Raw genomic sequence first — 11,865 nt, forward strand, 5'->3', positions numbered from 1 at the left:
AAAATTCAAGACCCATCAATTACCCACACTAGGGTTGAGCCACAACCCTAGCTTATGGGTCTATCTACTCATATTTAAAGAAGAAAAGCAAGAAATAGATGAAGAACAATTCATATTAATTAATTGCTAAGATAAAATAGAAGATTCAGTGTTGAAATGAAGATAAAATTGCCCAAAATAGCTAAGAAAACCGAAGTCACGAGCGCAGCTACCAGTCAAATCTATCTGCTTAACCTAAAAATGGAAAAGAAGCTATTTATACTAAGCTGACAATTCTGGAAAAAAAATGCCCCTGCGGGGTTAGTGCGGACCGCACAAAATGGACTGCGGTCCGCATTAGGGCTTTGGACTTGACAAAATGCTCTCTGAACTTGGGCATCGCGGACCGCAGAGAATGGACTGTGGCCGCGGAGGCTTCTAGTGCGGTCCGCATTAAATGGACCGCGAACCACATTGACTTGACACTGGGAAATTGCAACTCTCTGATTCTCCTCACTGCGGACCGCAGAGAATGGACTGCGGCCGCGTTGATCTCAGTGCGGACCGCACAAAATGGTAGTGCGGCCGCACTGCCTCTTTGCCTAGAAATCATGCTCTCTGAACNAGGTTTGAATTGGGGTGCGATTCGTGGTTATGATGTTGTTTGATGTGATTTGAGGCTTTGACTAAGTTCGTATCATGTTTTAAGATGTGTTGGTATGGTTGGATGTGGTCTCGAGGCCATCGGGTACGAATCAGATATGAGTTAGATGGAGTTCTGGACATAAGGAATTGCTAAAGCTACAACTTGTGAGCCTTTTGGGACTATTTTGTACAAATTTCCAATCAAAACATAAGCAAGAAGGAGTACAAAATGTATCAGAATCACTAGTTATCAGAAGTCAACGCCTTGGTCAGGACTCTCGGCCTGGACGATGACCCCTTCTCAGAATAAAGGATACTCCCAAAAATCTTTTCTTTCTAAAACTGCTTCTTGTGACTTTTCAAATCCAAATCTTTTTTGGAACATCCTATACATACTCATACTGGTATTCCTAATTGTAAAGCATGGCATAAGAATGAAATAACGTTCAAAAGTATTTCTAAAGATTCTTGTTTCTTCATGAATTTTCAACATGAAAATGGCATATAAGAATAACACAAAAATCAGAAAATTTATGCACATATATCATAATAAATCATCTAGATTTTAGCTAGAACAATTCTAAGTTAGTAAGTACTCACTAGCTCCAATTAAGTACACATTAACTCTTTTAAGCAATTCATCAAACACCTTGTATGCGTACTTTTGTGAGTTAAATCACTTTAGTAAAGGTTTATATCAACTCACCTCAAAACTCCTCGAGCCAATACGTAGGCCCCAGTCCAATTTATACCCGTCAAACAAACGATTCTACAACAACAAGTGTATTTTAATCAATTTTAAAGTTTCACACCCAAACATGGAAGTTACTGTTCACACAGAGAAAGAAGGGAATTAACTATCCAATTCTTATACTGTAGGATAATTGAGAATAGGAAATTTTATATACCTGAGTTCAAGAATTAGTGATTTGTAAAGAAACCTAAAAATTTTCGTTGCTTACGTGAGTATTTCGCTGGGACGTGCTTCTGTTTCTTATACGCAGAAGTCTGTTTGGATTTTTTCCCTACCCCCCCCCCCCCCTCCTCTTCGTTCAAGGCTTAAGGCTTTAAGCCTGCCTTACGCTTTTCAACAGCCCTTTTATGGGCTTAAGGGCTTTAGGATTGTTCCCCACCCTTTTTTGTTATTTTGTCCTTTTTTTTGTTTTGTTTGGTTTTTTTTTTTACTTAACTAATAATTAATGATACTCACTTTTAATAATTAATAATATTAAAATTATTAATATTTTCTAATTGTATATCCACTTATTTATAAATATAGAACTAACTCAAAATCAATCACAAGGGTTTAAATCTGTAATCGAAGTATAATTTAAGGAGAAAAAATTAAATTTTATATTTAGCGTGTCTTGAAACTCTTATAGATTTGAGGAATATTACAAAAGTGTTCAAGCATCTTCAAGCATCTCATATCGCATTCAATTACTATCTGTTTTCGATTGAAGTGAAAGGAGGCTCCATCGTGCTTTGTGTTTTACATTCTAACAGCTAACTCGCCCATATAAAAGTAAAATTTCCTGGACTCCATACAAAAAGTACAAATATACCTCTTGCGTAATTCGTAAATCAGGCAATTATGCGTTAAGTCAGCTATTATTTCTATTCTTTGCTTCGTTAGACGTGAAAAGTGATAGATCCAAGAGGGTTATTAAGTCACTTGATCTAAAAGAAAAAAATATTAGTCAAATCTGTGGAATTAATTAAATGAGAAGCTGGAGAATTTACTCCAATATATAATGATCATATTGGTAAATAGTGGCGGAATTTTTTATATATTTTGATGCGAAAAAGGTTGTGTGACTTCAATCTTAAGTGGTGGAGGGTATCATGGCTTTTTAATCTTTCTATGCTTATATTTATATGACTAGAAGATCTGCACATTCTGATTATGCATGGTTCTTGTACTAGCTGCTACTACAATGGTAAGTTCAGTTAACCCAAAGCCGTTCTTGTTGTTTTCCTTTGATCACTGAAAATCTTAACCGAAAACTAAAATCTAAAATTCCTTATTTGTGTCTGTCTAGATATTTGATCACTAATTACTTCTTTTCTATTGAGTTTTTTCTATTTTCCACACAAATGATAATATATAAACTTATATGCTACATTTGAGAATTAATAAAAAAATGTTTTTTTTTTTTTGGCACGAGGGTCTAAATTAAGCTTTTGGATCATGATGATGTGGTTTAATTTGCAGGTTTACTTGGGAATTTTCTTGGTTTTGTTGTGCATGGTTTCTCCTGTATGGAGTGCTGATGACATTAAAACTTTCAATGTCGTGAATTTTGGGGCAGTTGGAGACGGAAAAACTGATGATCTCCCAGTACGTAAAAACCATTACTATTTCTTAAATTTTCTAGCATTCGAGTGCATTTACACCAATGTAGAGCAACTAAAACTCTTATTTCCTCGAATATGTGAGAATTTCTAAACATATGGATGTATAATTTGAACTGTGGATATTATGCAGGCTTTCCTCAAGGCATGGGAAGCTGTCTGTCAATCGGAATCCAGCCGTGTAATTCTTGTTATACCAGAAAGAAAGAAATTCTTACTGACTCCTTCAACATTTGAGGGTCCATGCAAACCCTCTTTTATCCATATTCAGGTCATTCCCTTCAGCCTTTTTTCTCAACATTAAGCAACAAAACAAGCATATTTAACTAGGATTTAATTAACTTATATACCACAAACAATATATCGAGTTTTTACACTACAGCGCAGGTTCTCAGTTTTCTAGTTCTATTTATTACGAATAGTTATACGTAATTATCTTTAAGTGACCTGATTATATCAATGTATAAAAGTTAATTACTCATTTAACTAACCTAGATCAAAACAATGCTGAGATATCTGATAACTAAATTTTTAATCTTTTTTTTTGTGTGTGTGCCTGTTTGCAGGTATCAGGAAATATAATTGCACCTAGCTCAAAATCGGGATGGGATGGACGTGCCACCAATGCATGGCTCATTTTCGAGAATATCGACCATCTTACTGTTAATGGAAATGGAGTTTTTGACGGCCAAGGCCATGTATGGTGGTCTAATCCTTGCTTGGATGATAACAACCCATCCCAAGTAAGCATTAATTAAAGCATATTTTCACAATCTTCTATGGCGAAAACTGAAGAAAAAAAAAAGCCTTTTAAGTTTCTAGCAAAATTTCTTACATATGGAATTATTTTTTGGCCAGGAAACACAATGCAAAGGACCAACTGTGAGTATACACTTAATCTATTTCTCAGATTTCCTGTATGCACGTAATGTGATGATCTTCGTATATATATAGGCATTGATTTTCAGACGATGCGACTGGCTTCGAGTTTGGGGTGTAACGCTAATTAGAAGTGCTAGAAGTCATATCATATTGACTGCTTGCAATGAAGTTAGTATTGCTAATATTCGTATTATGTCCCCTGGTGATAGTCCCAACACCGATGGTATAGACGTTTCCGCTAGCACAAACGTACGATTACACAATTCCCTCATTGCAACAGGTACAAATTGATTTCTACTCCCTACAATGTAAAATAATCTTCATAATGTCATTTTTTATTACAATGTCAAGTCACTTAAAATATAACTTAATTAAGGTAGCTGCTCATTAATAAGTGAAATTATACTAATCTTAAAAATAAAGCAAGCAACTTGCTATACTAGGTAAATCACATTGTCAGTATATATAAGTTACCCCTGTTACCCCCCACCCCCACCCCCCTTCTGTCGAATTACAACTTTTAATTACGAGCAGGGAGGCAAAATGGTTAAAAGAAACAAATAACCACCCATATTAACCACTAAAAAATAGGTTGAATAATGAAGTTTTTAAAAACTGGTCAAATATGGATAAGAACTATATTATTCATTTAGAAAATGAATAACCGGGTTTAACTTTTACATTTGCAAAAACCTCAAATTGAGGGTTCCTCAAGTTTGGGAGACAAAAAATTCTCCCAAAAGTGATCATATTCATGAAGTCATCATGGATAATATGGTTACCATACTATCCGCCGGATAACCCTTTTTTATCCGTATTAAATATGGGTTGGATTGGATAATTTATTTATTTTTTCATTACCCGTTTTCAACTCATCCCATATCCGACACAACCGTTTGCCACCCCTAGTTACGGGTACAAAATTTACTTGCTTCCTATTATAACGGGTCTTCTCCACATAATTTGAGCAATGAATTATGATAGGCGACGACTGTATTGCAATAGGAGGAGGATCGTCCAATGTCAATATTAGCGGCATAACATGCGGACCAGGCCATGGTATTAGGTAATTAGTTGCTGGTTTTTCAAATCTAGTTTACTAGAATATTGTAAAATTGTGCATAAAAATTTTGAATTTTTTTTATGGCTGTAGTATTGGATCCTTGGGAGAAGGAGGATTTGAAATTGTGGAAGATGTGCTCATACGAAATTGCACGATTAAAGAAACCTTAACAGGAGTAAGAATTAAGACCTGGCAGGTAATAATGTGCACTTCGTTTTTTCATCAGTTGCAAAATACTCTGACAATATTAATCATTTAAACTTGACAAATATAAACAGTTCATTTTTACAGCCATAACTAAGCTAACATGTTAGTTTTCAAATGGAACAGGGAGGCGAAGGGTATGCAAGGAGGATAACTTTTGAAGGAATAAAATTGGTTGCAGTCAACAATCCCATCATCATCGACCAGTTTTACTGTCCCAGCCGAGTCAATTGCAAAAATGATGTGAGACCACATATATTTACTACTCTAATACACTAACATTCAAATGTGAAAAATAAACCAAGAAATAAAAATAGAAAAAGAGTTACTGTTTGCAAATGTTGGCACAAGTTGATGCTTCTTTAGTCAGCATCCGCATATTACTAGTGAACTACTTTCTAACAGTTTGACATTAGTAACCAAGAAAACAAGATAGTTTACCCGCTATAGCAAGTTAAAATGCAGTGGCCGTGTTAAAATCTCAGTGTATATAAGTTCAATTTCTAGTGAACTGTTTACTAACAGTTGAATTTCATTCCTAAGTGACTGTTTTGACTAATTTAACACAGACAGCTGCAGTTGCATTGAGCGACATAACATTCAGAGGAATATCAGGGACATCCCTGATGGACGAGGTGATAAATCTGAGCTGCAGCGAAACTGTTGGCTGCAAAAACATACTTCTCGATCGTGTGTATATATCATCTGTTAAGGGTAACCCTGTTCATGCCAAGTGCATTAGTGCTCATGGAAGACACACTCATACTAGGCCTGTTGTGAGCTGTCTGCTGCCATAGTTATATATGATGTTATGCAACATACCTTATTGTTCAACAATAAACTATAGGGTGGGTTGGGAGGAAGGAGAGACTTGTTGTACCATTATTCTCAACTGTTATAGATTTATAGCTATTTTAGGGAATTACTAGATTCAAGGCTTATGGATACAGTTTCTGTACCAAATAACTAGTGAAAAGCCACCACTGTTTTTACTTATCTTGATAGTTTCAATAGCCACAATAATTTTTTTATGCAAAACATGCTGATCAACTGTAATAGGTTTATATTTATACCGCTATTTAGGGAATCACTAGACTCAAGGCTTATGGATACAAATTCATTAATGAAGACTAATTAGAGCCACAATTAATTCTTTTTCCGATAAGCTCAGAAGCTACTTTTATCTTTGTATGCAACATTATATCCGAATTAGAGGGACAAAATAAATCCTAGAGCATTTCATTCGGACCTTTAGTATTTTACAGTACAATCACAATATTAGAGTTGGAACTTATGTACAAAACCGCAAATTACCTTTACCAGCACCAACATAAAAGATACAATTAATTGTCAGAACAAGATGTCAGATAGAAAATAAGAACTTTAATATAGAATCAAATTAATATGATCTATTGTCCAGCATTCTCTTTCTCAATTGTGTAAGTAATCATAACACCAGAACCATACAATAAGATAAGAATAGTGAAGTTTAGATTCTAAACTTGCAGATAGCAGCAAGTGATTATAAACTATATCAAATTATGTTCTACACAAGAGAGTATTTTACTTGCACGATAGAAAAAGTACCAGTTTCTGTATGTCTGCAATCAAATGATGTTGCGCCATCTCAATTCTTACATGAACCGAAGCACCTAAAGAGTGTTTGGCACCTCCAGTTATATCTCACATGAATCGGAGCGGCCAAAGAGTGCATAACGGTTATTGGCAACATTATCATATGCAAAGTCTCGTATGAATCTGCTAAAATGAGGGAAGAATTAAGCACCAGAAGATGAAGCAAGTTCTTATACTCCACTAAGTTAAAACTGGGATCAGAACAGTGAAAACTTACAAAGGCACAAATTGTAAGAAAAAGGCTAGCTGAGGGAAAGGCAAGTTAATGTACTCCATAATCTTCAGAACAGCTTCGGATTTTACATAAGACCTGAAATGAATACAGTCTTCACTAGCTACTCATTCCGTGATTACTGCCATTTTAGTATGCGTCTGGATAAAATTTGAGTTAGCTGAGAAAAAATTGAAGTCGAAGTTGAAAAAAGTTTGTGTTTAGTTTGTTTGTGCACTAAGTATAAAGTTATGATCCTTATCCCACCCTCGCCTTCCCACCAAAAAAAAACAAGAATAATCTTGGTTCAGCATTAGAGCCACGTTAGACAGCATACATATCAATTTTTAATTGGAACATACAGCATACCTATCTTTTTCAACAAGCACAACACTTGAAATATCATCAGGAGCCCTGCCGGATCTCCTCAACAGATTTTTCCCTGCTTCACTTTGTAAAGCTTCATACCTAATTCTCCTGGATATCGACGGAATGTGGAATCAAAGGAGTAGTAACCTTGATGAGAATCAAATAATCAAGGAACATCAACTGATGATGATTACACTAAGAAGCCTGACTGGTAAGAGTCAATAACATTCCCTTCTCTAATTAGATGAGCTCAGATAGTTTCTCTTAGCAGACTCTTCTTAATAAGATGCGAGCCTTTTATTCATCAAATAGTTAAGAGACAACGACTTTTGACCTGGGCTCACCATTTCAATTTCCATTCTATATTCTATCTGAAGTAGAATATTACCAAATATATTTAGGAAAATTATGCAGCAGAGGGAGCTCTCAAACACTAACCAAAACAGTAATAGTATGATAGAACAAACATCAAGGGTAAACATAAGGTAAATTTCTGAAAGCAGAACTAGCACATAGCTCCGGTCACGACACATAACTTTGTAAACCACTAGAATATCTGATCAGGAGCCATCACATTTGCTGAGACAGATATCTTCTTTCATATAAAAATAAACCATACTTAAAGAGCTTGATTGTACAGAGGGAAGGAAGTTTGAATGTAGACATCCTTTCAGCCAAAAACAAGAAAAGGTGAGAACACCAACCTTGTACTATCATTATCACGGACAAACTTTACACCTCCATTACACAGATTACACACGCCTGCAAGACATGCAAAACATTTCTAATTAGTTTCATGCGCTATGTAGTCCAAAACCACCAAACAGAGGATTGCTACACTATCCGAGATCGATTATCATAAATTTTAAACTTGCATTTCATGATAACATGGAGAAATTCTGAGGCTTGGAATAGCTGTGGTCAAAACTTGAAAATTTGTTTCAAATACATCAACAGAGACAAAATAAAAATGATGACAAAGTTGTGAATGAGAATTGACAAATTCATAAAAGGCAGGCAGCAAGTTGAACATTAGGGAACTAAGGATACTTATGTTGTGCAACAAGGAGCAGGAAAAATACCTAAAATCACATTCTTGTTAAATAAACAGCAAGCAAATTCAATCATTTTATGGTAAATACCCTTTTTTTTCCTCTGAAAGGTAAATTTTATTCAATAAAATAGTACCAAGGAGGTATTAAACAGTAGAAAATTAATTGCTAAATGCCTAATCTTGCTTCGCAGCATTAAAACCCCTTCCTTTCACCACAATTTATTACATATAACATATATTCCTAAATGAACTGAAAAAAGAAAAGTGATGTAGGAAATCAAGGGTATTGGAAAAATAGGAGAATAAACCATACTACATGTAACCATACCATCGAATAACATAATAGGGCGATTATCACCCTCAAAGAAACTTGCAGTTGCCTTCACCCAATCCACCGTTTCACGGCTGCTACTGCTGGTGGTCGGCGGAGTTGATAAAGTCGCAAACGGAGTGAATTGCCGGCGGAATCGAGCATGAGCCGGCGGCCTTACAGTTAAAAAACCTGCGAACCTTGCAGGTGCACTGAACGCCATGTTCATTGGAACCAATTTCAGAAACAAGTTTGCCAGATACAAAAAGGTAGTTAAAATTAGCCCTTGCCTCTGCTCTTAAAATTCTTCTTGGAATACAATTTACATCAAACAATAGTTTCCAATTCTTTAAAGGGAGCTCCAATTACTAGTCACTGAGAATGTCCATAATATGGCCACGTGGAATTACCAATACCGCTTACTTTTTAATAAAATCAATTAAGACGTGGGTCTTTGATAGTATTTTGTTGTGGCGAAGTGCAATTTAGAAAAAAATTGCAGAAATATTATATTTTTTGGTTGTGGTCTTTCAATTTTAATTACTGTTTCACTCGTGGACAGAACTTGGAAGTTAAAAGTTAAAATTTTTGTCCATAGGAAAGCGAAGAATAATACTTATTAAATTTGAAGTTCCAAAAATTTAAGACCATCCACTTTATGGACTACTTGCATACTTTACTAGCTTAATAGTTGCTTTTAGGATTGCTACTTAAAATATAGTCAAAATTTATAAAATATTTAAAGTTTAGTCGCTTAGGAATCAAACTTAAAATTTTGGGTCTAAATTTCAATTAAGTCTTAATTTTATGAGCTCTGAAGTTTGAATGACATTTCGAACTTAGATGATGGATATGAAGTTAAGCTTTGATAGTTCAAAACTTCAACACCTAATTTGAAATTTAAATTGTCCTCAATTTTTTACCACCATCTTGGTTTAATGTTCTTGTTCTTTCGTAACATTTCTCTCTTAATTATAATTTATAAAGCATAGGACTCAATAAATACCTAGCCACTGAAGAAAGCAAAAATTAAACTTGAGAGACGTTTGTCAAATATTGTTACGACAATAGTGTTAATAGTTGCTAAACAAAAACCTCTATCATTAAACATGCATTCCATAAATCCTAAGCATCTAAGAAGACGATAATGTGCAACCAATTTTTCCTTTCCAAAAATTGCTAAATAAAATATCTCCATAATTGAATATATATTCCATAAACTTTCAACCGTTCGACTTTAAAAGTTTCGAACTCCACTAGCAGCAGGTCAAATTACACTATAATTTCCTGAAGTTTATGTTGTTACATTTCAATGAAAAATTTTATTTTGTGTCTCGTACAACTGACACTAGTTGTGTGAGGCTCCTTTTTTGTCTCATAGTTTTGTGGACCCAGATTTTTGTGGACCCAGAAGTGTAAGATTGGGGTCCACAAATTTGTGAGACAAAAAAGAGCCTCACACAACTAATGTAAGTTGTGTGAGACACACAATAAAACTTCTCCATTTGAACTACTTTGAGTCTTTTGTGATGACCCGCCAAGTCATCATATATTAATGCCCTGTGGAAGCTTACATAAAAAGAAGGCTAGCATTTGTGAGAAGATTCTAGAGAAGTAAGGACATTTCCCTAGGAAGAACCTAGATACTTATTGATTTGCTAGGAGAGTGCTTGGAATCTTATAGGCTTGTAGACAATTCTAGAGAAAGCCTTTATCTTGTAAATATTAAGGACTTGTGTAATAACTATTATTTACACACTAGCCCCTAGGAGACTAGTATATAAAAGGGGCCATTCATTTGTGATTCACCAAACAAACAGTTCAAGTTCTCTCTAATACAAAGCTTCCTTTAACAATTCTCTTGTGTTCTTTCTACCATTCTCTTGGCGATCTTGAGTGTAGTAAGGCTGACTTGGCATAGCAAGAACGTGAGCAAGCTGTGCAAGATCGTGAGCAAGTTGTCAAGTGCCGCACGTATACTTAGTTAACAACTAAGGACGTGACAACGTGGTATCAGAGCCAGGTTTCAACTAAGGAAATGGCGAACGACGGAGAAATTAACGCTGCCAACACCCAAGCCAACGTCATTCAGGATGCTATTGGCAAGAGCGGTCGTAGCAAAAAGAGGAATGACACCAATAAGATTCAGGAGGTGCCACCCGAGGTTGTGTCAAACGAAGGGCTTGCATCCCAAGAACCATCTGCCACTGAGGCGAGCGAGGATGAAGTGGAGGTCCTTCCCGACGACGTCTCGCTCGGTAAAAAGTGAGTGATGAAGATGAACGCGGGGGTAGACGCCGTGGAGATCTTTGGCCAACGCTTGGGGAAGGTGGAAGGCACCCTTAGCGTTCTTGAGGGGCACACTCTTGAAGAGATTGAGAGTATCCGAAATGACTTGGAGGGACGTAAACAGACCGAGGTGGAACTAAGGCAAACCATCACTACCTTAGCGTACAGACTCATGGAGGTTTTGAGTACTATCGATGCTATGAAGGCAAAGATAGAGTCACTCGAGGAGCATGTCAATGCTGGCATGACCGAGGCAGCCAACAATGTTGTGGTGACGAGGGAGGCCAAGATCGAGGCTCCCAAACCCCCACTGTTCAAAGGTGTTCGTGATGCACAAGAGGTGGAAAACTTCCTTTGGCACTTGGAGAACTACTTTAGGCACGGCAAAGTGAGGGACGACGAGGCCAAGATCAACAATGCGGTATTGTACCTCTCAGAGACTGCCATGCTATGGTGGAGAAGGAAGATGACCGACGTGGATAAAGGTCTATGTACTATTAGCACATGGGATCAGTTCAAAGCCGAGTTCAAGCGACAGTTCTTTCCAAACAATGTCTTGTACGAGGCAAGGCGCAAGCTTAGGGAATTTAAGCAAACAGGGAGCATACGTAACTATGTCAAGGAGTTCACTACCCTTATTCTTCAAATCCCCAACCTGACCAATGATGACTTGTTGTTCCACTTCATGGACGGGTTGCAAAATTGGGCTAAGCAGGAGTTGCAACGCCGACAAGTCACTGATATAGACCAAGCCATAGTGGAGGCCGAATCATTGATGGAGCAGCCGCAAGGAGAGAGTTCGGGAACCGCACAGTTGGGTATGATCAGATTATGTGGTGTTGTCACAAAGCAAGCTATCCAACCTACCG

At 36.5% G+C, this 11,865-nt stretch overlaps 2 protein-coding genes across 3 annotated transcripts; one reads left to right on the forward strand and one right to left on the reverse strand.

The window, feature by feature from the left end:
• On the forward strand, positions 2,414 to 6,166 carry LOC109223850 (probable polygalacturonase At3g15720). Its single transcript, XM_019388297.1, has 10 exons — positions 2,414 to 2,564; positions 2,840 to 2,965; positions 3,113 to 3,250; positions 3,546 to 3,722; positions 3,838 to 3,861; positions 3,934 to 4,141; positions 4,846 to 4,927; positions 5,015 to 5,120; positions 5,255 to 5,371; positions 5,698 to 6,166. Exons 1-10 carry the CDS (start codon positions 2,535 to 2,537, stop codon positions 5,923 to 5,925), a joined length of 1,236 nt encoding a protein of 411 aa, XP_019243842.1. The 5' UTR covers positions 2,414 to 2,534; the 3' UTR covers positions 5,926 to 6,166.
• LOC109223851 (DCC family protein At1g52590, chloroplastic) lies at positions 6,492 to 9,052 on the reverse strand. 2 transcript variants are annotated; one of them, XM_019388298.1, is made up of 5 exons: positions 8,726 to 9,051; positions 8,048 to 8,105; positions 7,344 to 7,451; positions 6,981 to 7,073; positions 6,492 to 6,886 (listed from the first exon to the last, which is right to left on the reverse strand). In XM_019388298.1, the coding sequence occupies exons 1-5, from the start codon at positions 8,934 to 8,936 to the stop codon at positions 6,805 to 6,807; spliced, it is 552 nt and encodes a 183-aa protein (XP_019243843.1). In that variant the 5' UTR covers positions 8,937 to 9,051; the 3' UTR covers positions 6,492 to 6,804. The 2 variants fall into 2 exon arrangements, with proteins under 2 accessions (XP_019243843.1, XP_019243844.1); XM_019388299.1 differs by lacking the exon at positions 7,344 to 7,451 and having other exon boundaries at positions 8,726 to 9,052.

The sequence above is a fragment of the Nicotiana attenuata genome, chromosome 3 (genome assembly GCF_001879085.1).
Source record: "Nicotiana attenuata strain UT chromosome 3, NIATTr2, whole genome shotgun sequence".
Lineage (NCBI taxonomy): Eukaryota > Viridiplantae > Streptophyta > Magnoliopsida > Solanales > Solanaceae > Nicotiana > Nicotiana attenuata.

Bases quoted from the DNA above. Each gene is read 5' to 3' on its own strand.
- LOC109223850 (XM_019388297.1), top strand. From the start codon at position 2,535: ATGGTTCTTGTACTAGCTGCTACTACAATG. The intron at 2,565-2,839 runs GTAAGTTCAGTT...TTTAATTTGCAG, and splicing joins TACTAGCTGCTACTACAATG to GTTTACTTGGGAATTTTCTT. The intron at 4,928-5,014 runs GTAATTAGTTGC...TTATGGCTGTAG, and splicing joins GGACCAGGCCATGGTATTAG to TATTGGATCCTTGGGAGAAG.
- LOC109223851 (XM_019388298.1), bottom strand. From the start codon at position 8,936: ATGAACATGGCGTTCAGTGCACCTGCAAGGTTCGCAGGTTTTTTAACT. The intron at 7,452-8,047 runs GTTGGTGTTCTC...GTCGATATCCAG, and splicing joins CGTGATAATGATAGTACAAG to GAGAATTAGGTATGAAGCTT. The intron at 6,887-6,980 runs GTAAGTTTTCAC...TCATTTTAGCAG, and splicing joins TTCTTACAATTTGTGCCTTT to ATTCATACGAGACTTTGCAT.